Source organism: Cololabis saira, chromosome 22, assembly GCF_033807715.1.
Source record: "Cololabis saira isolate AMF1-May2022 chromosome 22, fColSai1.1, whole genome shotgun sequence".
Taxonomy (NCBI): domain Eukaryota; kingdom Metazoa; phylum Chordata; class Actinopteri; order Beloniformes; family Belonidae; genus Cololabis; species Cololabis saira.
In genome coordinates, this window is record NC_084608.1 from 17,293,092 (window position 1) to 17,317,613 (window position 24,522).

At 42.3% G+C, this 24,522-nt stretch overlaps 1 protein-coding gene across 2 annotated transcripts in view; it reads left to right on the plus strand.

Annotated features, from left to right (window-relative positions):
• Positions 1 to 24,522, plus strand: part of arfgef1 (ADP-ribosylation factor guanine nucleotide-exchange factor 1 (brefeldin A-inhibited)) — a 58,998-nt gene that overhangs the window by 32,750 nt on the left and 1,726 nt on the right. For both annotated transcript variants that reach the window (XM_061713992.1, XM_061713993.1), the window contains 30 exons: positions 739 to 986; positions 1,252 to 1,385; positions 5,409 to 5,643; positions 7,345 to 7,444; positions 7,629 to 7,768; positions 7,895 to 8,003; positions 11,712 to 11,913; positions 12,001 to 12,112; positions 14,398 to 14,603; positions 14,726 to 14,810; positions 14,950 to 15,115; positions 15,219 to 15,370; positions 15,444 to 15,572; positions 15,649 to 15,807; positions 16,246 to 16,390; positions 16,561 to 16,651; positions 16,788 to 16,828; positions 16,972 to 17,141; positions 18,027 to 18,178; positions 19,003 to 19,175; positions 19,334 to 19,494; positions 19,800 to 19,930; positions 20,855 to 20,984; positions 21,157 to 21,292; positions 21,979 to 22,117; positions 22,250 to 22,316; positions 22,392 to 22,551; positions 22,671 to 22,810; positions 22,901 to 23,072; positions 23,230 to 23,368. In XM_061713992.1, the coding sequence (XP_061569976.1) occupies positions 739 to 986; positions 1,252 to 1,385; positions 5,409 to 5,643; positions 7,345 to 7,444; positions 7,629 to 7,768; positions 7,895 to 8,003; positions 11,712 to 11,913; positions 12,001 to 12,112; positions 14,398 to 14,603; positions 14,726 to 14,810; positions 14,950 to 15,115; positions 15,219 to 15,370; positions 15,444 to 15,572; positions 15,649 to 15,807; positions 16,246 to 16,390; positions 16,561 to 16,651; positions 16,788 to 16,828; positions 16,972 to 17,141; positions 18,027 to 18,178; positions 19,003 to 19,175; positions 19,334 to 19,494; positions 19,800 to 19,930; positions 20,855 to 20,984; positions 21,157 to 21,292; positions 21,979 to 22,117; positions 22,250 to 22,316; positions 22,392 to 22,551; positions 22,671 to 22,810; positions 22,901 to 23,072; positions 23,230 to 23,368 (4,324 nt within the window). The remainder of the gene's footprint in view (positions 1 to 738; positions 987 to 1,251; positions 1,386 to 5,408; positions 5,644 to 7,344; positions 7,445 to 7,628; positions 7,769 to 7,894; positions 8,004 to 11,711; positions 11,914 to 12,000; positions 12,113 to 14,397; positions 14,604 to 14,725; positions 14,811 to 14,949; positions 15,116 to 15,218; positions 15,371 to 15,443; positions 15,573 to 15,648; positions 15,808 to 16,245; positions 16,391 to 16,560; positions 16,652 to 16,787; positions 16,829 to 16,971; positions 17,142 to 18,026; positions 18,179 to 19,002; positions 19,176 to 19,333; positions 19,495 to 19,799; positions 19,931 to 20,854; positions 20,985 to 21,156; positions 21,293 to 21,978; positions 22,118 to 22,249; positions 22,317 to 22,391; positions 22,552 to 22,670; positions 22,811 to 22,900; positions 23,073 to 23,229; positions 23,369 to 24,522) is intronic.

Genomic DNA, 24,522 nt, shown 5'->3' on the forward strand with positions numbered 1-24,522 from the left:
CGGACATTTCAAATTTTGAGTGAATAAAATCAATAGTTAGTTTCAGCATAAAAATGCGTTTTGATTACATTTATTGCGAGAAATATATATTTTAGTTTCATAATATTCACTCAGTGAATGTACATAATCACTCGCTTGCCCGTTGTTGCGAAGATCTCGCCAGAATAAAGGCTGATTTATGGTTCTGCGTTAAATCGACGCAGAGCCTACGGCGTAGGTTACGCGGCGACGCGCACCGTACGGTGCGCGTCGCCGCGTAACCTACGCCGTAGGCTCTGCGTCGATTTAACGCAGAACCATAAATCAGCTCCCGACCCGGCGGCTTTTCTCATCCCGAAAACATCGTAGCAAATTTCTTAACAGGCGTTATTTGGATAAACTGAGTCCAGGTTGGGGATCTTAACGGTTACTTTTACGCCTGGAAAAAATGTTAAAACTTAATAAAGTGGCATATTAACAGCGCTACAGCGGAAATTAAAACAGCTTCTAGCTTGCTTTTAGCTCTCGGCTTCCTGATATGGTGTGACATATGTACAAACGTAACTACGCAGTCGCTTACGTAGCAAGTGGTGTCCCAATCCCTAGGGAAGATTACAAGGGCCCTACCACTGTGGCTTCATTTTTAGGGCTAGTGGTAGTGGGTGAGGGCTAGTGGTAGAAATCAGGGGGTGTATTGGGATTGGCCCTTAGTATCCACAGACCTTTTTTTAACTCCATCCCTCCCCGTCGTCACCACAGGTAATTGTCTGGACCCAGCAAACCTCTGTTCCGACACCAAGAAGTCCAGCAGCGAGAGCGAGCCGGTGGAGTCGGAGCCCGCTGAAGCGGTGACGGAGGGCACCCAGAGCTCCCTGGAGGACGAGGGGACGCTGGGGAGTGACAGCGAACACGTCCACGCCAACGGCATCCCCGGCACACCCATCTCCGCCAGCTTCACCCCCTCCCTGCCCGACGACAGACTCTCCGTCTCGTCCACTGACACTCAGGTCAGAGAATTTGCACAGGGATGAGGAAGCAGTTGGATTACTTTTGTTCACCACATTGTGGTCAACGTGACACCATCAATGAAATCTTATGAAACATCCACTTCTTACTGAACCACTGAAACCTATTTCAGTTGAATTCAGTTCAATATGACCTCAGTATTTGTGACTGATTAGCAGTTCTCTGCCATCACATTTGAGTAAACCCTATGTGCTGATGTTTGAGGATTACACTCATACAGATGTTTCTGCATGTCTGTCCCCCCAGGAATCAGGGGCGACATCGGGCCAGCCGCCAGGGGCTAAATTCTCCCACATCCTCCAAAAAGATGCTTTTCTTGTCTTTCGCTCACTCTGTAAGCTGTCAATGAAGCCGCTGTCAGATGGACCACCGGATCCAAAGTAAGACCTTTTTATTTTTTTAATCCATCCAGTCAACATGGTAATGATATTGTTACGTATATCGTTATCTTTTGTTTACAATATAATCTCTTTTGGTTGTTCTGTTATAATTGGTTGCATCGGAACATTTTCTAGACAAACTTCATGTGTCTTGAACCCAAAATATGTGAACTCCATTGATGTATCTTTGTTTACTTCTCTTGATTTGTCTGTTCCCCTCCCTTCCAAACATTAATCATCTTCAAACGGAAAAAAGCACATCGGTTCTTTTAGAAACTGTCAAATGTTATTTCTACTAAAAAAAAAATGATCAGAGTGTTTTAGTTTTCTCTCAATCAGTTCGTTCTAACTCGAGTCTAATTTTAATTTCTCATTCCCAGTAGAGGAAGCTTTTACTCTTTTTGAACACATGTAAATACTATTTACATTCTGCCCTCTGAAGCAAGCTTAGTGGATAATTATTTTCTTAATTTTAAAGCTTTATTTTGGCTTTAATTCCCACATGGCTGAAGGTGAGACTATTGGATTGTTGAATGTCAGGGTTTCTTTGATCAGTTTAATATTCCACTTGTAGTGAAGCCGCCGTAGAAAAAGTCCTGCTTTTGCTCGGCTGTTGTTTTTCAGTTGTCTAGGGGTGTGAAAATAGTGATGACTCGTGGTTTCAAGTGAGGATTAATCCAGCGATAACAGTTTATTTTGATAATTGGTGATGAAGGAACCAATGATGCATCACCCAGCGCTTTCTGAATCATTTCCTGTTTTCACAAAGCACAGAAACCTTTCAGACACGCGCTCCAGAAATACAGAGCGACTGATTTAATCTTATTTAATAAGACCACGCTTCGGACCTGGGGAAACACGGTTGACTGGCTTGTCCTGACAGCTGCACCTTTTGTGAAACTTCACCTCCATCGTAACAAATGTCCGTTCATCCCAGAGAAACATAATCTATGTACTTTATTGAAGAGATTTTGAAAGGACTTAGGAATTTCAAGAGCGCAGTGCGTCGTGTGTTTTGGTGGCGTGCGTCTGACGAAGGCCACATCAATTACCCTCAGCCCTGATGTGTTCAGTCGGCGCCAGACAGAAACCTTTTACCCTTCTAACAAGGCTGTTCGGCCTGATTATTCACTCTCTGTCACACTCTCACAACACGCCCCCCACCCCCTGAACGGTCACAATATTGTCAACGTGACTATCACAAATATCCCTGGACGCTTGTGGACGGTCAGGATTGACACATGTGGTCTCGAGGGCTGACTGGCGACCTGTGCTGAGAGCCCCACTTGCAGAAAAGAGAGTCATCTCATACAAATATATATATATATATATATATATATATATATATATATATATATATATATATATATATATATATATTAGGGCTGGGCGATATGGACCAAAAGTCATATCTCGATATTTTCTAGCTAAATGGCGATACTCTATATATATCTCGATATTTTTTCTGTGCCTTAATTGGGGTTTCCCCCAAAGCATTATAGCATAGCATCTCTGTTAGCTCCATTTTTTTCTGAGGCAAACCCTTAAAAAAACAGTCAGTTTTAATACAAAGCCTCGTGCCAAATGTCACACAGGTACCTTTATTAACAGAGGTCTGCACAATATCAAAATGTATAAAACAAATGAAATAAAAATAAACTGCCTGCATATATAGAATAAAAATGCTTCTTGAATAAAATAAAACAAATATCCCTTTCCTGCATAACAATTAAATTAAAATACACTGTGCAATTAATACAATGTAGACAGTAACAGGCAGACTTTTCCACTGAGGTTGACAGTTGTGCAAATAACAAAACATTTGTGCAAATCTCAAATAAAACATTCAAGTCAATTTGTCACAAAATAAGCTATATCAAAATGTAAAAAAAAAAAAAAATGTAAAAAAAAAAAAAATCTTTTTTTTTAAATCGATATAAACGATATTGTCTCGTACCATATCGTGTTTGAAAATATATCAATATATATTAAAATCTCGATATATCGCCCAGCCCTAATATATATATATATTTCCTCTTTTTCTTTCTTTTTTTTTTTGCAGATATCTATTGACACACAGCAGAAAGTTGTGTAATATATTACATATAAACCAGACACCCCTGATTTTACTACATAGTCTTCGGATACTCAAGATGTCTGCTGTAAATCCTTACACACCACAATCTTTAGACAGCGTATATATGACACCTCTCAAGTAGTGATTTAGTCGACCACAATATACCGTTTTCTTCCTGTGTTTTATTACAGTAAAAAAAAAAAGACAATAAAATGCCTGTTTCACAAATTATTGACAGTTATTCGTTTTTCTCCAAAAGAACATTGTAGCGTTTAATCCACCAGAGGTCTATTAGTAGCTAGTGAGGAGTAAAGATTTGTTTGGGGACCAAAATGAATCAGTTTCAAGTGGGATCGGGGTACGAATTTGCAGTGAAATAGTAACTAATGTTAACATAAGGGCGAATAGAGCTGTATCAGCCTCTAAGACTCAAAAATGTCATTCCACTTTAGTGCTGATGGGGTCTTTACAGACTAGCTGTCATTTTAACTCTTCTTTTTTTGGTCTGCATATACAGTATATTAATGTTCCTTCCAAGTCATAATACGTGCATATATTTATAATTTTGATCTTGCAGCAGATGTTATATAATGTGTCCTTCGCCAGCCGTCTTTGAGAGGCTGATCCAATGTATTCTATTAACGGACGAAACAGAGAGGACTAAAATCAGATCAACAGAGATCATTTTAACTTTGTACATGTATAAAAAAAGGGTATAAAAAGGCCTGTTTTTGTACAAGTATTTCCTTCCAGTCAGTAGCACCCTCCAAGCTAACCTTTGTCAATAGATGCAAAAGGAGAAGTTGTTTGTGGCTTCCACTTCCAAAGAACTGGATCCGTACTTGTATATTTATGACAAAAGGGACAAGTGTTGGAAGCAGTGACCATGAATGTAGGGAGTAATAACAAGCTGGGAGCGACTGGACAGATATACCTGTCCAAACGGCCCTTTTTGTTCACATGAAAAACACTGTACAGTTTAAAAATAGTCAGTTGTATTTATCTCTGTTTCTACAACGACTTTACTTTGAATTGTAATGGTTTTAGTGGAGATATATATATATATATATATATATATATATATATATATATATATATATATATATATATATATATATATATATATAATTTATTTATATATATTTATTTTTTTAAACCATTTTTACTGAAAGTAAAGCCATGTTACTGGTGTGCCACTTAAATCAGACTTTGGGAATGCATGGCAGTGGAGCCGCCACACTCGGCATATAAAGTAGCTGAACTTATGATCCTTTTGAAATTCCGTTTTTCTGCCGTGCTGCAGCAGAAAAACATTTCAGACGAGCCGAGGCTGTGCACACAGAAACACTTTGATTCAGTCGCCCGAGCACTGCTTTGAAGGCTGCTGGAGATTTTTAACTCTGATGCTGAGATAAAGCTTAATACGGTCTAACGCCGCACGTCGGACCTTCTTTGTGGGGTAACTCTGCTTGAAGGATGGATAATTTCACTTGCAATAACTGGGGATTTAAGTGAGACTTCTTCTCCTTTTTGTTAAGAAGGGCATTGTGAGACTGAAGTTCAGTCCGTCAGAACATGTGACGAGCTCCAAGATTCCTGACCAAATGGATGGGAAGAGGAAAAAAAAAAAGTTTAATTGGTTTTAAGCCGCACTCAGCCTCTTCCCCAGAAACGTTGCAGTGCACAGAGGCGAAGCTACAGACGTGCTCGCGTGCATCGAGATAGTCTCTCTCTTACTGTGCTCTAATTTCATGTTCTTCCCGCCTGATTAACATTCACTGAATCCTTGACAACATTAATAAGTGTCAATCTCAGGCGTCTGTTTGTCGTTAAACATCAGTGTATTTTAAAATCACAGTAAAAGCTGAATCTTTTCCTCAGATTTTGCATTATTTATAAGAATATCCCAGACAGAGCTCTGCTCATAGCTTTTTATCCTCCCTCAGGTCCCACGAGCTGCGATCAAAGGTCTTGTCCCTGCAGCTCCTGCTGTCCATCCTCCAGAACGCGGGGCCCATCTTCAAGACCAACGAGATGTTCATCAACGCCATCAAGCAGTACCTCTGCGTAGCCCTGTCCAAGAACGGCGTCTCCTCCGTGCCTGAAGTGTTCGAGCTCTCGCTCTCCATCTTCCTCACGCTGCTCTCTCACTTCAAGACACACCTCAAGATGCAGATCGAGGTAACATGTTTGCTTTTGTTCATTCAGAGAGTTTTGGAACCGAAGCAGACAATGAGTTGAACACAATGGAGTTGAAGAAGAAAATCTGAACGTCAGAGGCTTTGTATTTTCATTCTTCTATTTGAAAGGGCTGGAAAAACCTGAAGAACTAGTGTATCAACTATTATACTAACAATAGCATCTATAGTTGTACATCAAACCAGACCTTACTGACGACGGGATGAGGAAAAAAAACAGATTTGCACCATCTCAGGTGGCTGATCTACCAGGAGAAAGTGACAGATGCAATGAATGAATAACATTTCTACAAGGTGTCTTTTTACTTTAAAGAGCACAAATATTTTTGTTAGTTGAAAGTCTGAAATGTTTTGTTGCACTAAAACAGAATTAAATAATTGTTGAATATAATACTAATAAAATCATTCAGTTTTTTTTTTTTGCTTCAAAGCCGAATCAGAAAAAAAAAAAAAGTGGTTTCTGCGTTTGTTGTTTTGCTTTTACCTAATGAGAGAGACGGGATAAGAAACAAAAATCATAACTGAAATAATTGTATCAGTCTGCAGAAGTCATTGTGGTCCGATGACAAATGGCTCTCGTTGCACAGATCACACTCAGTTTTTAAAGGAAGCCAGGAAGCCTTGTCCTGGACTTTGCAAGGCATCTTGGGAAGGTAGCATGTCTGGGCCGAGCAGGAAAAGGTTGATGAAAGCCCTCAGTGTGGCGTCGTGTGAAGTAGACATTATTCTCTACGTCACTGCTTTGTTTGGAAGTCTATGCCCAGGTCGGCTTCTCCAGTGGTCATGAAAACGGATGTAACATTTACATTCAGCATTAAAAACCGTGAAAGAGAAGCCGAATCCCTGCTGCCTTCCTATTTGGACAGGAAGCAGAGGAATGAGGCTCAGAGGAGGGTGGCAGAGTTTGAGATCAGAGCTACTTTTGCTCGTTGGATTTATCTTGTTACATTCGATGTTTATGCATTTCAGCAAAATTGCAAAGTTGGAATAAACCCTGGATGTTGCTGTAAGCCGAAATGTTGGAAGTACACGCCTCCGGAGCACACGTCTTCAGGACAAGTCGGGCGAAAATTGCTTGTGGTGGAGGCGGGCACTATTGTTGAATTTATTACTAAAATTTATGAGAGTAGGAAAATACACTCAGAGATGAGAAGTCTTCTGCTGCGCCTCGGTGTTCTGCTCTGCTGAGTTATGACCGTGAGACGGTTCTGGGTGGAACAAGACCGTCATAGAGGAAATCACGTTTCCAACACAGAACTGGAAATGGCAGCGTTTTCTGCTGCAAACTGGAATCTTTTTACAATTACGACTCATGACTTGAGACACACTGGACGTGTTCGGATGCTTCCTTATTTTCCCAGCATTCCCGTCAGCCGAACATGGCGAATAACTTCTCCCTGTCCTTTGGTATGCAGAATAAAGACGGTTGTGATATTAGTAGAATTAGTTTTATCTTTCTTACAATAGAATAACAAAAACAAAAAAAAACAGAGAATGATTGATACAGGGATTTGATATCTTCAGTACTGGAGCTGTAACATTCTTCCACCTCAGCAGAGTTACACATCTTCGTGTTTGTATGTCAGCTGTAGTGTATTCTTCCGAGTTTGTAACACAGCTGTATTGTTATTAAATTTTTTTGTTACAGCCGCCGTTTACGTTGTCACATAAACTCTCTCCGCAGGTGTTCTTCAAAGAGATTTTCCTTTATATCCTCGAGACCTCCACGAGCTCCTACGACCACAAGTGGATGGTTATACAAACTCTCACTAGAATATGTGCAGGTTTGGATCCTTTGATAATCAACCAGTAAAATCTAATTATTAGTTTTTTGGTTGTTTTTTTTATTTTTTAACATTCTTATCATCTAAATATATGTATTGATGTTATAACTGTTCAGAACACAGAATCTTAAGAGCCTCCCCCCTAAGCTGCGTATCTGACCCCTGTGTGTGTCCTGTCTCTCAGATGCCCAGAGTGTGGTGGACATCTACGTGAACTACGACTGTGACTTGAATGCTGCTAACATATTTGAACGGCTGGTCAACGACCTCTCCAAAATTGCGCAGGGTCGTGGAGGCCACGAGCTCGGCATAACACCTCAACAGGTTATTTTGCATCTGTTTTTCTTTTTTATTCTTCATTTTAATCAAGTCTGTGTGGGCTTCACTTTTTGATCTGTTGCAATTATTCCTCCCACTTTGGAGTAACTTTTTTTTGTAACCATTTTCTAGGAGTTGACTCTGAGAAAGAAAGGCCTTGAATGCCTTGTGTCCATCCTGAAATGTATGGTTGAATGGAGTAAAGACCAATACGTCAACCCCAACTCCCAGACGAGCCTCGGTGAGTTTCTGACACACTGAACACGGATCATGTAATATATCTAACTTATCTGCCGTCATCATGCCCACGTTCAGTGCAATATAGTGAGAGATTCTCTTTAAGGAGACAAATGCCTTTTATTCTTCTTCTAAACGTTGGCAGCATCTCTAGAAGTACTTGTGCTGTTATCTGCTGGTAACAGTTATCACATATCTGCACTACCCACTTCCAAGGTTCAGCAAAAGCAGCGTAATGACAAGTTTAATCTGGATAATGATGGGAAACCCGGATACTTATTCTTGGATCTGGGTCTGTGGTGTCACAGAACCCTACAAACCTGAGCAAAACGACCCCAGAAACAGTTGACTGGGTTGTTATATCTGAGTTTTTTGAGTTGGGAGTCACAGCACGCACAAGTAAAGTTAAAAGCAAAGGAGAAGTGCAGACTGAGTACCGACTGACTGAGCGTATGTGTTTTTATTTACCGGTATATTTATTCTTTCTATTTTAATTATTACTTAGACTGTGTTATTGCATTAGCTTTGTATCTTTATGGGTATTGCTTTGTTTATCTGCAGTATGTACAGAGCTTCAGCCAGCTTTTGTTGAGGTTACAGGACTGTGGACTGGAAATCCCCAACGAGGGAGTTTCCCCCAGAGCAGCTAGAGGAAATTCTCCCTGTGTGTGCCGTAGTTGAACCCATAGCTACATGAGAGGATTAAGTGGTTTTGAGGAAAGATGCCTGGATGGGCAAATCTATTAATCCCTGGGGCAGATTTTAAGAAGGCTTGGTTACAGCGCAGAAGCATATATGACTTATATACTAAAGTACGGTACTATATCAACTCCCAATCCCTTTCTTTCCCCTCTTTTCTCTTTAAGAAATTACTTGAACGTATGTTTTCCAGCCTGGCTGCAGATACAGATGCGCTGGAACTGTTTTGGATGCCTGTAACTTAGCTTTGTTGGCAGTGCCCATGAAAAATATCCAGATTTTTCTTGTCAGTTTGGAACAATGGTTTTGTCTCGGAGTTAACTGGAGTTTGTGATTGACCTGGTACCCATCGGCACGGCTGCAGTCAGCTGAAGGAGTGACTCTTGACTATTCTTTGAGAAGCTCCAGCCCTGAGAAGGAAGCGGATTCATCTGCTCAGTTCCAGGCAGAGGAGGCGGTGAGATAGCGCTCAGAGTCCAGAGCAGAGAGGCTAATCCAGCATGTTATAATACGTGTGAGAGAGACTTACGTTTTGCTAAACCGCGGTGAAACACCCACCTGAGACATGTGTGTGTGGGGGCATATCCTCTTTGTGAGATCGCCCCCTGGGTTTTATGCGCAACGGAAGATATCCGGTGCCGGCCGGAGGAGGAGCTCAAACATGGATGAAGTACAAATTCGTGAGAGGACTGGAAATGTATCCCCATAAGCCCCCAGTAACGACTCACGGACCAGCCGCAGGCTAAGCTGTCAGAGCTAACCGGCAGAGGCAGCGACGCCGACTCACAGGGACATTACTCTGCCAAAACCCATGACAGCTCGTTAGCACACGAGCAGCAGCTCCCATGTGAAATTAGAATTTTAAATTCGCTCCACCGGCTGCTGTGGATTTTCATCAACATACAATGAATGTGCCATGTGATTAGCAATTACAAAACACTGAACTGCATAGTCCATTCTCCTATCACCGTATAACATATCAGATCCTCTCTTTTCAACCTTTCCTGGTCGTGTTATTTTCCCTCGGCTCTGAACGGCCTCGAAGCAAAAGCAGGTAATAGTAGAACAGTATGGCGTGTTTGCTAGAACGTGTTTGTTTGAAGCCTGTGTCTGTAGCTTCGGGCAGTTTTGTACTTGTGTTGCAATATTTGTAGGTTTTGAAACATTTTAACACGTGTAGACGGTAGACACTTGACCTCATTAGGACTGAGGCCACAGGCATCCTCTTCTCTTCTATCAGGTCTTACTGGGTTGAACTAATGGTAGAAACATTATTTTAACTCAATGGCTAAATAACCTTGTTGTGTGCATTTTGCCAACAAAAAGCTTCAACTCTTAAGTATATTTTCCTGTCCTGTTTTTTTTTTTTTTTTTTTTTTTCAACCCAGTTGTGTACATCTAGTGGCTAACATTACGAGGTTGTCCTGAATGTTTTAACGAGTTTCCGCTGGGTAATCGGATGCTGCAGCGTGGCCTGGGTTACAGGGTCACCCCCCTCCAGTGGATCCCTCCTCTGCTCCCATCCTGCTTAATAAAGCACCTTGTTCTGGCTTCCTGCCCCCTCTGACTGCCTGGAGCTTTTTAGATAACCTGTCCTTCATAGTTCCCTCCCTTGCGGCCCCGTCTCACACCTGCTGTGTGAAAGTGTGAATAAGTGTGTTTTGGGAGTTCATTTGGCTGTGGTAATGCATGCACGTTTCCCCTTAATCTCACCCTCTTGGGCCACAACAATCTGATAAGGCTTCTTTTAGGATCTGTGTTGCAGGTTCTTGAATGAAATGAATGAAAATATATTTCTTTCGGCCAGGTCATTCAGAATTTAGACCAACAGAAAGCATTAGTTCACATAATAAAGAGACCTAACCGAAAAGGAATAGGCTGAAGCTATTGCTTATTTACGCCTACCCTTCTCACATGATCAACTTATTCAGATCGCAACATACAAAACATCATACAAAAAAATCATATTGTTTACGCAATCCCGAACATAATTCCGTAATAGTATCATCTACTGGATCCCTCATATTTTTCAAACACAATAAACTTAAACAAACGTTTGAATGCATGAATCGACTGGTACATCTTAAATTTTTCATCAAGTGCATTCCATATATTTACACCCCTTACAGTAATACATTGATCTTTAATTTTAGTCCTAGACTTTGGTTTTTCAATCATATGTTTCCCTCGAAGCTCATATCTACTTACCCGTATTTTAAACATGCTTACAATTTTATTAAGTAACAATCTGTTGAACATTTTGTACATTATCAATGCTTTTTTGTATTCCACTAAATCCATGAATTTAAATGCCCTTAATTTAATAAATAATTAATTTGATGGTTCTCTATAATTTGATTTTGTGATAATCCTTACCGCTCTTTTTTGAAGAATAAAGATCGGTTTAGTATGGGTAAAATATGCACTCCCCCATATTTCTAAACAGTATGTAATGTAGGGAATAAACATAGTACAATACAAAATATATAAAGCACGTTGGTTCAACATATCTTTTACCTTGTATAATATGGATCGATTTAGCTAATTTAGATTTGACATGATTAATATGCATCTTCCAATTTAATTTATGGTCCATGATGACACCTAAAAATGTTGTTTCAAACACCCTTTCTATTTCTGTATCTTCTATTCTCAATGTAACTACCTTATCTGTTTTATGGTTCCCAAAAATCATAAAAACTGTGTTTTACTTATATTTAAAGATAACTTATTTACATCAAACCATTTCTTTACAAGTTTCATCTCATTTTCAACAGTAGTTATAATGTCAGTTAACTGGTCCCCAGAACAAAAAAAATGTGTATCATCTGCAAAAAGGATACAGTTCATACTTTTTGACACTTTACAAAGTTCGTTCTTCTCCACAGGACCAGCTTTAACTCATTGTTAAATCCTCCTGGCTGAGTTTGAAAGAGTGCCAGAGTTTCACCTGCATGGTGGTTTTCGTGGTCACCTCTTTTTGGTCGTCTTATTTTGTCTTTTTGACCGTCAGGCCAGGAGAAACCATCGGAGCAGGACCACACCGAGACAAAGGCCCCGGAGACCATCAACCGCTATGGCAGCATCAACTCTCTGGACTCCACGGCCTCGTCCGGCATCGGCAGTTACAGCACGCAGATGTCGGGCACTGACAACCCCGAGCAGTTTGAAGTCCTCAAACAGCAAAAGGAGATCATCGAACAGGGCATCGACCTGTGAGCGCAGCTTCACACACTTTTATCCTGCTGACACTGTAGTGTGAATGTAACTGACCAAAGCTTTGTTTGTCTGGGCTACAAAAGGTTCAACAAGAAACCAAAGAGGGGAATCCAGTACCTTCAAGAGCAAGGCATGCTGGGTACAACCCCGGAGGACCTCGCTCAGTTCTTGCACCAGGAGGAGAGACTTGACTCGGTAACAACCGTAATGTGATTAAATGCAGGCTGTGAAACGATCAAAATCCCTCTGAGACGTCTACAACGGTGGTGTTTTAAAGTTTCACCTGGCCACATCTTCACACCTCAGCTCTTAACCACAAAACACTCCAGTATCCTCAAGTTTGAGGCTGCACAAACTCTAGTGCCAACATGCAAACCGGCCAAAGCTGGGGAAAGGGGCAGGGCAGAATGAATTAGATCAGTGTTTTTGTTGTTTCTGTTTTTGTCCAAGGGCACTTGGAGGACTGTGCTGCTGTAATGAAAGAACAACACTCTGTCACAAGCTCCGTCTTCCTTTTTGCATTCAAAAGGAAAATTATTCAAACTCTTAGTCTTTACCCATAAATCATCGTCAAAAAAAAAGAAGAATTCATTGTTAACAAAAATGAAAACCTGAGGAGGGGGAAGAAAATATGTTCAAGAGCCGGTTAAATCAAGTTACTCATACAAAGTCGTGCTGGTGAGGCCCATTTGCTGTAATGTAGAGCTTTAATTTGAATTTAATCAGGTTATCTTCATCAGTGTAATCTGGATTGATTGTGGTAATCAGAATCAGGTAAAAAAACACCATTCCTATCACATGTACATATGTTTGCACATGAATTATCTCACAGTTTGCTATTCTGACTGTTCAGTTTGCAGAAATCTGATACTGGATAAAAGTATAACACATATTAAGTGACTGTAGGTCTTAAAGAGTCATCTTTTGTATCCATGAAACATGTGATCGTATGTATATAAGAATGAATAATGACACTATTGAATTTACACAGGCACCATGTGGGTGAGTAACGAGACCAATAACTCAACCCTTCCAGGGAAAACTCTTACATTAGCAGGAAACCCAAATGGATTCTAAGAAGTAAACTTATGTTTTTAGTTTGAATACAATGTGTGAAGGTTTGTGTTGGGAAAAACTACAAATCTGCAATTTTCCTGTTTCCAGTTCACGTAGATGATTCAATCATATGGCGAACGCACAACTGAACCAAAAACTTCCTCAGGCATTTGGACTGAACAAGATAGTGGTACTCTTTTTAAAAAAAAAAAAAAAAAAAAAAAAAAAAAAAGTTGTGTTAATTCATGACTTAAAGTAGCTTGAGGCAGGATTTATGAAAAAAATGCGTATACGTTTTAAGTTTTCTAGTAATAATGTCAGATGAAGCGTTCCAAACCAAAAAGAGTGAGCCCTCTAGCGTATCTCTCCGTTGCCTTGAACAGGCTGTGTGCTGCAAAATGTGCTGCAATTCCGGGCCGGAACAAAGATCCTCTATACAGAAGATATTACCGCATTACCGTTACTGCCAATGGTATGAAATGGTATACACTTCCGGTCTCCTAAGTGGGCGTGGCCGCCCCTCTCCCCACATCGTTTTGGAACATACAACACTAGATACAGTACAACTTTCTTCCAAAAAGACTTAAATAATAAAAATAACAGTATTATTAAGCAAAGAAGCAAGTTTTATTTTAGTTTTAAACTTCATTTTATCCGTTGGGAAAACGATGAGAGCCAAATCTCGCGAGAGTGTGTTGCTCAGACAGAGACAGGTCTCAAACAAAGTTCATTTTCTCCTAATCTGTCGGTCTGAAAATTGCCATTTTGGTGTCAGAATGTTCAGAAGGTTTGTGGCTTTTGAAAAATGGGTCCCATATTTACTTAGGTTACTATGGGGTGAAGGAATTGGTAATAATCTGTGCTCACGTTCACTTTTCCCATAGGACTCAATAGACTCAGGACCTACTTCCGGTCTCCTAAAGGGGCGTGGCAGTCACGTGACACAGATACAGGAAACCGAACCGTAGTGAGCTGTCTCGTTTATTGAACATCTCTGGCCGGAATTTCCCGCGCTGTCCTGTGGATGTGACGTCACATGATGCTGCATGCGTGCCGGCTTCACTGTTGGCTGCAGTACCCCCGACGGCCGTCGTGGCGAAGGGTGGCGCTAGAGAGTCTCATTTCTTAAAAGGAGCCTCATGCTCCTTTTAAATGTGGGGATTCATTCTGCATTGGTTGCACGCTGGCGGGCATGTAAAACATTTCTTCCATCTGGATGCCGAGTGCAGCACAGCAACAAACACAGGTGAATGTGTTGCATCTAATCCACACCGACTGGATCACGATGCGCTTGAAAGAGTGTAACAACCAAACTGTGGGTTTAAACTCACTTTAACCAAAAGGTGTAAACCTCCCAGTCCTTGGCTACGCCTGTTAATCTGTGTTGTATGTTGCAGACTGACCTCTGTGTTTTGCTCTTCTAGACTCAAGTGGGAGAATTCCTCGGGGATAATGACCGATTCAACAAAGAGGTGATGTACGCCTACGTGGATCAGATGGACTTCCAGGGCAAAGACTTTGTTTCGGCACTAAGGATGTTCCTGGAAGGCTTTCGTCTCCCTGGCGAGGCCCAGAAAATCGACCGACTCATGGAGAAATTTGCGGCAAGATATCTGGAATGCAACCAAGGGTAAGTTAACATCTCCTGCACGACATTCAACTTATGAAGATAAATTAATGTTTTTCTGAGCAACGAGTCAAGTATTCTGTCTTATCCTTTTCCTTACCTTTCTCTTCCTTTTTATTCCCCAGGCAAACCCTCTTTGCCAGTGCTGATACCGCCTACGTCCTCGCGTACTCGATCATCATGCTGACAACAGACCTTCACAGTCCACAGGTAAGAAGTCGGCCTCAAAGAGGCAACAGCCCATAGTGATGTGTTTTGACGGCAGTTATCCCTCAGACGTCAGTCCTACATAACTCACAGGGATTGAATAAGCAGCGTTTGACTCGTATCCTTGTTGTTACCCACGAAGGTGAAGAATAAAATGACAAAAGAGCAATACATCAAGATGAACCGCGGCATCAATGACAGCAAAGATCTACCTGAGGAATATCTGTCAGCCATATACGACGAGATCGCCGGGAAGAAGATTGCCATGAAAGAGACAAAAGAGCTGACTATGAAGTCCAACAAGCAAAGTGAGTTTCACTTTAAATTAGGTGGATTTGTAGATGGAAGCGTGATTCCCGAAAATGCTCTTAATGAACGTCGTCTGACCATCTGGTATCGTTTGATTTGTAGGTATGACCAGCGAGAAGCAGAGACGTCTCCTCTACAACGTGGAAATGGAGCAGATGGCCAAGACGGCGAAGGCTCTGATGGAGGCCGTCAGCCACGTGCAGGCCCCCTTCACCAGCGCCACGCACCTGGAGCACGTCAGACCCATGTTTAAGGTAACAGCCGCCCATCTGTGCAGCATAATCGCAAGCAGAAGCTGGAAAGCTCACCCGTGTTTGAATTCCTCAGCTTGCGTGGACGCCTTTCCTGGCTGCTTTCAGCGTCGGTCTCCAGGACTGCGACGACACTGAAGTGGCCTCGCTGTGTCTGGAAGGAATCCGCTGCGCCATCAGGATAGCGTGCATCTTCTCCATACAGGTAATTCCGTACTAACTGAGGGATTTATGGTTTTACAGGGCAGCATTTTGATTCATTTCATTTTTTTCTTTGGCAGCTGGAGAGGGACGCTTATGTGCAGGCTTTGGCAAGGTTCACCCTGCTGACAGCCAGCTCTGGCATCGCCGAGATGAAGCAGAAAAACATCGACACCATCAAGACCCTCATCACTGTGGCTCACACCGATGGCAACTACCTGGGAAACTCCTGGCACGAGGTTTGCTTCTCTGATCTTATTTAAAAACCCTGTTCTGCCCTCGGGGGCACCCTTAATGAAATGTCTGAATAGCTAAGTGAGAATGAACAGATCTTGAGAATGCAAAGTTAAAGATGAATAGAAGCAAGATCTGTGTGTGTGTGTGTGTGTGTGTGTGTGTGTGTGTGTGTGTGTGTGTGTGTGTGTGTGTGTGTGTGTGTGTGTGTGTGTGTGTGTGTGTGTGTGTGTGTGTGTGTGTGTGTGTGTGTGTGTGTGTGTGTGTGTGTGTGTGTGTGTGTGTGTGTGTGTGTGTGTGTGTGTGTGTGTGTGTGTGTGTGTGTGTTGAAATTAAAGAGATTTTTTTATTACCTTTTACAAGATGTCAGACTGGTCCAACAGGGCCATCATTTTTTTAACATGTGCACTTCTTTAAACATCCCGTTGTTGTCCCTTTGTAAGATCCTGAAGTGCATCAGTCAGCTGGAGCTGGCTCAGCTGATTGGTACGGGCGTGAAGGCGCGCTACATCTCAGGGACGGTGCGTGGAAAAGAGGGCTTTATTGCGAGCCTGAAGGAGCAAAGCAACGACGAATACCTGGGTCTAGGTCAGAAGAAGTGTTTAAATGTACCACAGTCTTGTTTCAAAATAAGTTTACCTTGTTTTCTGTTGAGGTGGAGATGATCAGAGTATTTACTCACGCCATAACTCCAGAACAAGTTTGTCCATTTATTTTATTGAATAAGTGTCTGAGTCGTCTGTGTTTTTGCTCTGCAGCCGGAGGGACGGTGGACCGGAAACAGATCGCCAGCATTCAGGAGTCGATCGGAGAGACCAGCTCCCAGAGTGTTGTGGTAGCTGTGGACAGGTAACGCTGTTACTGTTAATTATTACCTCTCTGGTGTGTGTAGTTGACGTTCCTCAGCACTCTGTGCTCCAACTGCAAAACCCTTATTAAAACACGTATTTCAAATAATCATTGTCGTATATTTATTCCCCTTCAGGATATTCACAGGTTCCACCAGACTGGACGGTAACGCAATAGGTGAGTCTAGCTGCTGCCGCGACGCAGAGTTATTCTTACAGCTCCATGGGCAGCTGCATTCAAGCTATTTTTGATTGCCATGACTCACGTCTTCTTGCACCTTTTCTTTTGCTCACTGCCAACATCCTCTGTCCTGTCCTCAGTGGATTTTGTGCGCTGGCTGTGCGCCGTGTCCATGGATGAGCTGGCCTCGCCTACGCACCCACGAATGTTCAGCCTGCAGAAGATAGTTGAGATCTCGTACTACAACATGGGCCGTATCAGGCTGCAGTGGTCCAGGATCTGGGAAGTCATCGGGGACCACTTTAACAAGGTGGGTGAACAACCCAAGGTAAAACACAAGCTCTTATTCAGGACACGGATATCATTTCATTGAATTAGTTATAATTGCGATAAAGCACTGATGAGAGGCTCTTCCTTTCTGAACTGTTCTGTACAGAGAGTAATTACTATTTCTGTCTATTTTCATTCGTTCAGGCGCACCTCAGGCCCTGAAAATGTGACAGTGTTTAAAAGAGGTTACAATTCCTAAGAACTTTTAGTATAATTTTGTTCAATCTATGGAGTTATAATTTAAAGTGTGCACCTGAATTGCATTTAACTGTCATTTGAAGACTAGTATGGTGGCCCACAAGGTCAAAAATGAAAACTTTTTTTAATGGTCACTTATTTCTCAGGAGGATTCTGACTCTAATAAAAAAAAAAGTTCCCTTTTTGTTGTGACTTTGATACGTTTTAACTGAACAGAATTGTACAGTTTATTAATTTGTTAGTATTAGTGATCATATAGATGCCTTCAAAGTCTTTATTGAGTTTCCTGCAGCTGCAGAGATTTGTTTGGTTTATTATTGGCAGTTTTTTCATCCACCATCTTTCTGCCAGTTTTATTCTGACATCTGATAAATTGCACTCTGAGCAGCAATTTAGTATTTTGACAGCAGAGGAAGTCTGAAATATGCCAAACCCAGCTTGGTTTTGTTGATATAAACCAGAAATAAACATCCATCATGTTGAGAAGTTTATATTAAATATTTAATACCTGTTTCAAGCTGAAGGATTTCTGGCACATAGCTGGATGTAGTTTTTTTTTCTAGTTTGCCCTTTCAAAGCCACACTTGATGTGCTGAATTACAGAAAAAGGTTGAAGTACTGCGGCGATAATAATCTAGTGAAAGATGAACGCTCCATCTCTGTCCAGGTCGGCTGTAATCCCAATGAAGATGTAGCAATTTTCGCAGTGGATTCTCTCAGGCAACTGTCCATGAAGTTCTTGGAGAAGGGGGAGCTCGCCAACTTCAGGTTCCAGAAGGATTTCCTGAGACCTTTCGAGCATATCATGAAAAAGAATAGGTAAGAAAAACGAGAGCCGCCCTCCTGTTCACTGTGAAGCTACTCGGATCCTTGCGTGGGGCTTTTTCTTTCTTCTCTGTCTCTTTGTTTCATTTTTCTCCTTTTAGCGAGTTAGACTCGCTCGCTTCCTGACTCAGATGAGCAGCATCCAACATTTCAGCTGACCCATTTCAGTCTCTCTGCATTACACTTCCAGTGATTTCGTGTAGAACTCGTGTCTTTCTTCTCGTTCGGTTTTAATCTGTTTTAATTGAATTTAATCGGCTATCACTCAGGGATGAGACTGATTCATGCTGCTTTTGTAACGGCCTTTGTGCAGCAAGACAAAAAGGCCAACTGTTTCACCGCAGTTCACTTTCCATTGAAACCAAGCCGAAAGTCTGTGGCGTTAAGTGTAAATCCACCCTCTGACTGAGCAAGCCGAGAGCTTCGGCGGGGAGGAAATGGATGGCGGCCACGTAACCCCTGCAGCGCAGCGCGTCCACCGCTCACCCGTGCTGCTCTGTGTGTATTATGCTAAGTGGAGGCAAAGCCTTTAGCTCATTCATAACCGCTCAGCAATTAGGAACGCTCTTCACTGTGGCGACAGTTGCTGTTACAAAACGGCACGAGCCGATGCCGGAATAATCATTCCGCCTGAAAATGGGACTCAGGATGTTATCGAGAGCTCTCAGAGCTAACTGACATTAATAGAGATTAATTCTCCTCGCTGCAATTGGTTTGGCTTTCTACCCTCCTCACAGCTCCATCTTCTGCTCTACTCTTGACTCATCCTGTCTTTTTCTTTCCCCCCATGAATTAATCACCCCCTGTCTCCTCTGCAGGTCTCCCACCATCAGAGACATGGTGGTGCGCTGCATCGCGCAGATGGTCAACTCCCAGGCGGCAAACATCCGCTCAGGTTGGAAGAATATCTTCTCCGTCTTCCATCTGGCCGCGTCTGACCAGGACGAGAGCATCGTGGAGCTGGCCTTCCAGACCACCGGCCATATCGTCAGTGAGTCCAACACTCAAGCTTCCTCACTGAGTTTTTCCGTCTAAAAAAAGTCCTTTGGATTTGGATCTCACTCTTGTTCTCCCTTTATTCATTTTTTCCTTCCTCCACCCACCCGTCGTGTCGTCCTGTCTCAACCTCCTCTCCTTCCCATCTCCCAGCGAATGTATTTGAGAAGCACTTTGCAGCTACGATCGACTCCTTCCAAGACGCCGTCAAGTGTTTGTCAGAGTTTGCCTGTAACGCCTCTTTCCCCGACACCAGCATGGAAGCCATCCGCCTCATCCGACACTGTGCCAAATACGTCTCGGAGCGGCCCCAGGTCAACACCAGGACTCGCCTCTTGCACAACACAATGTTTTTACTGTTAGGTGCCACATGTATTATCCTTGTTAATGTTAGTAAAATAACAATAGATGACACTGCATCAATCTTAGCATGTCACCTGTCTATCTGTTCAAATAAGTCCTTTATTCTCCCTTATGACATATTTATGGTGTCTTTATGTTTCCTATCAACGGGACAAACAGTACCGTATATATAAAAATACATATTTGTGTAGGAGGATTGATGCCGTTCAGAGACAGATATTGTGTGGTGGTGAACAAGGCTCTTGTTTCCTGACAGGCCTTCAAAGATTACACCAGCGATGACATGAATGTAGCGCCTGAAGATCGCGTGTGGGTGCGGGGATGGTTCCCCATCCTGTTTGAGCTCTCCTGCATCATCAACCGGTGTAAGCTGGATGTCAGGACCAGGTAGGAGGGTGTCACATGTAGGCCTGAGTTGAAAAGATCGACTCTCTGATTTTAAATCGATTCTCATATTAATTCCTAAAAATTGATTCATACGTCTAAAGATCGATTTAAAAAAAAAAAAAAATGTTTTCATCATTACATTACAACTTTTTTTTTCTTTTTTGTTTATGCCCAAAAAAGGAATATTTTTTTGGACACGAGAATAACTGGTGCCATGTTTAATGTTTAAAGAGATGAAAACATTAAAGTTTTCAGTTATAATTGCATAAATTGTCTATATTTCTTTGCTTTATATACTGTCTTGGGGTTACATTTGCATAAATGTTAAAAAGCAAATTCTCATAAATGGGGAAAAAATAAAACCGATTTCCTACGTCCTCTGTTTCCTCCCTGGATCTGTTTGGTAATTCTGACCCACACAATGTTTCTGAAAGCAGTTCTATCAGCATTCTGGGAGCTGATTGGTCCTTACAGCATCATTAGCTGCCAATACTTGCTGTTGAATCTCAATATAATACTAGTATTAATATGTTGCATAACTACAGTCATATATCTCATGCAACAGCTGAAAAAAACTGTTTTATTAACAGTAACCCAAATCAATATCGGATCGAATCAAAGCGTGATAATCGATTCTGAATCTTAAGAATTGTAATTGAATCGATTCTTGATATTTGAAACGATCCCCAGCCCTAGTCACATGTCATTTGAGGGGTTTTAGGGTGGGTGTCATTCAGGGTATGAAAAGTGAGTATTCTCTATGTTTCAGCTAAATGAAGAGGCAGGAGGAGTAGAGATATATCCAGTAAATACAGGCTGTTTAGAGGTCTCCTTCTGCACGAGCAGTTTACAAAAAAAGGGGAAAAAAAGTATATGTCAACATTGGCATCCAGAAGAACGAGTGCGTTTGTGTGAATTTCCCAGGGGGCTCACGGTGATGTTTGAAGTGATGAAGACTTATGGGCACACCTTTGAAAAACACTGGTGGCAGGACCTGTTCAGGATCGTCTTCCGTATCTTTGACAACATGAAGCTGCCTGAGCAACAGACCGAGGTACATGACAGCTCTTTCATCCTCATCAGATCTCTCACATCCTTTGTCTTACCAGCTCGGTCCAGAGGGCCCCCCGAAATGTCAGAACTCGCTCTTTAATCATGCAGCCTGTGGTCTTTTTTGTTCTCACGCTGACGGATGTGTTCTCACTGAGGTTGTGTTGCTCCCTCAGAAAGCGGAGTGGATGACCACCACATGCAACCACGCACTTTATGCCATCTGTGATGTCTTCACGCAATACTTTGAGTCCCTCAACTGCCTCCTTTTGGACGATATCCTGGCTCAGCTCTACTGGTGTGTGCAGCAAGGTGAGTCCAGGGGGCTTTTTGTTCCAGCTTTGGTTTGTGTTATGGTCCTGAATGAAGGGATGGCATTCGCATCTGTGTATTTCAGCTATTAATAGATGAACAGAAATCTCCCTAGACCAGGGGTCGGCAACCCGCGGCTGTAGAGCCGCATGCAGCTCTTTAGCGCCGCCCTAGTGGCTCCTGGAGCTTTTTCAAAAATGTTTGACCTTTTTTTTTTTCCTTTTTTTCTTCTTTTTTTTCCCTTTTTTTCTTTTTTTTCTCTTTTTTCTTTTTCTTCATTTTTTCCTTTTTTCTTCCTTTTTCCTTTCCTTTTTAATCTCGATCTTTTGACTTTTTTCTCGTAATTTTTACTTTTTTTCTCGTAATTTTTACTTTTTTCTCTAAATTTTGACTTTTTTTCTCGACATTTTGACTTTTTTTCTCAACATTTTGACTTTTTTTCTCAACATTTTGACTTTTTTCTCAACACTTTTTGACTTTTTTCTCAACATTTCGACTTTTCTCGAGATTGTACTTCAGCATTAGACTTTTCATTTTTTGCGGCTCCAGACATATTTGTTTTTTTGTGTTTTTGTTCCAATATGGCTCTTTCAACATTTTGGGTTGCCGACCCCTGCCCTAGACTAATATCACACTCCTAAATTTACCCTTCCTTCTTCTCTTCCTCGGCTTCCCCTCATCATCAGATAATGAGCAACTCGCACGTTCGGGCACCAACTGTCTGGAGAATGTGGTCATCCTGAATGGGGAGAAGTTTTCCCCTGAGACCTGGGACAAGACCTGCAACTGCATGCTGGACATCTTCAAAACCACAATCCCACATGCGTAAGCTGCTCGTCGACTAATGTCCTTTAAATGTCAGAAAAAACGAATGCAGCTCAAGGTATTTAAGTATTCTAACAGTTGACTCTTCCTGACTTTCATTGATCAGACTTGTCATTTTGCGGTGTTTTAAAGGTTGTTAACGTGGAGACCTGCAGGTGAAGAACACTTTGCAACACATAACCTGTCTGACAAGCAGCTGGTGAGGAAACCTGTCTCGAGTAGTTTTAAAGTTGGTTTTATTGTGTAGCAGTGACTTTGAGTATGTTGCTCCCAGGACACAATTTCCCAGAAGTCGGTGGATATTCAGTCCCGCTCCGATGACCAGCACTCCATCGGCAGCGGAGACAGAGTGGCCATGGAGAACCGTCGCCAGAGTCAGTACGGCTCAGCGGCGGGCACATGTGAGGACGGCTCCAGGAGCAGGACCCCGACTAGTAAGTCCAGTAACGTTCCACTGCTGTTGTTTTCACCTGCGGCTGTTTGTTTTGTTTTTTTCTCCCCCCTTTTCCTTTGTCTCCTCTCTCTGACGGGCGTCTGTCTGTGTGCTCCACAGAGATACAGGAGCAGCGTTTGTTCGCAGCTTTGCTGATAAAGTGCGTCGTGCAGCTTGAGCTGATCCAGACCATCGATAACATCGTCTTTTTTCCCGCCACCAGTAAGAAGGAAGATGCCGAGAACTTTGCTGCTGCTCAGGTACAAACAGAGTTGAGGCCGTCTGTCAGCCAGTGGAAACGCTGCTTATGTTCAGGGTGAAAAACGTGAATTGTCTTTGTTTTTTTTAAGCGGGATGCTGTGTGCGCGGCAGACGTCCCCGTGGAGACCCAGGACCAGGGCATGTATCGCTATCTGACCTCGGAGCAGCTTTTCAAGCTGCTGGACTGCCTGCTGGAGTCTCACTGCTTTGCCAAGGCGTTCAACTCCAACAATGAGCAAAGGACTTTACTCTGGAAAGCAGGTACGCCCCAAAAACTACTGACTCCAACTTCTGATTATGTCCTTAACACAATATTAACCCGTTTCCTGTTTACCTAATTTCTCAATAAAGGCCACTAGTGCCACGAAAAACAAAAATGAAAACCCCTGAAATAAATGTGACTGCGTGCTTATTCTAGGTTTCAAAGGAAAGTCCAAACCCAACCTCTTGAAGCAGGAGACCAGCAGTCTGGCGTGCGGACTGCGCATCCTGTTTCGCATGTACACGGATGACAGCCGTCAGGACGCCTGGGAGGAGGTCCAGAGACGACTGCTCAAGTAAGTCACACACACACACACACACACACACACACACACACACACACACACACACGCTGTATCAGATGAATCAGTCAGTGGATGTGAGACCCACTCAGCAGGCATTTCCTCCACCACATCAGAAAGATGAGCATCCGTGCACAAGTTGACACAATTTTCATCCCACTAATGGTGCTGTTATGGAGATGACAGCTGGAGCGTCAGATGTGTGTGTGTGTGTGTGTGTGTGCACACGTTCAAAGCTGTGCTCTTTTATTTTTTTTACAGAATCCCAAAACTAATTGGAGCATTTCTCTGTTGAAATTTTGCTTTTGATACCTCCCAAAAAAAATAGAGAGAAAACAGAGTTTTGGCAGTAGCGATAATTAAAGCTGCTCCCACAGTCTGTGCTGAATTCACAGGTGCCCCATCAGTGCCGGGTTGCTGCTTGTAAATGAAAACATCAGTGCTGGCTGGTGATAATCTGTTACTTCAGCCCCTGGTTTCTGTGTACGGCAGGATTTGCATATGTTCCTGCGTTTAGACTGATGCTTACATGTGTGTGAGACGGAGTTGTCGGTGCTTTTATATCAGTGTGGAGGTTTTTAATGTGTGCGTCTGGATGAACACTTTTGGAAAAGGCAAAGCTCTCTGAAATGGAAGTCAGATGCTTATATTAGTAGATCCAAGGAATCTGCACGCTGGTGTTTGATTGTTCAGTCAGCTACGCTGTCTGTACGTAGCTTTTATTCAGCTCTTCAGTCCTCACCTCGTTCTCACTGAGCCTCTGCTTTTTCCATTGATAGTCATAACCAGATAAAGCAGAATTATTTCCTACTTGCATTCATTATGATTGAAAGGGATTGAATTGAAGGAGATGTTGCCAGTTGTCACTTAGCATCGCTTTCCTTTTGTCCTCAAAAAAACTAATTCCTAAACTATACACGGTGATTGTGTCACAGACATCCAGTGGAAGGGGAGCTGTGTTAATGCAGCAGCAGATGAAGAGAAAAGAGGGATGAGCTTAACAGATGGAGCTGATGTGAGAGGAGCGCTGAGTGGGTCACAGAAGGTCACAGGCTGCCACAGTTTTCCTCAAAATTAAACAGTGAAAAATGCCCCAGTAATGGGTTCAGTCACTGATTTAATGTGATCGTTCATCATTGTCACCCTGT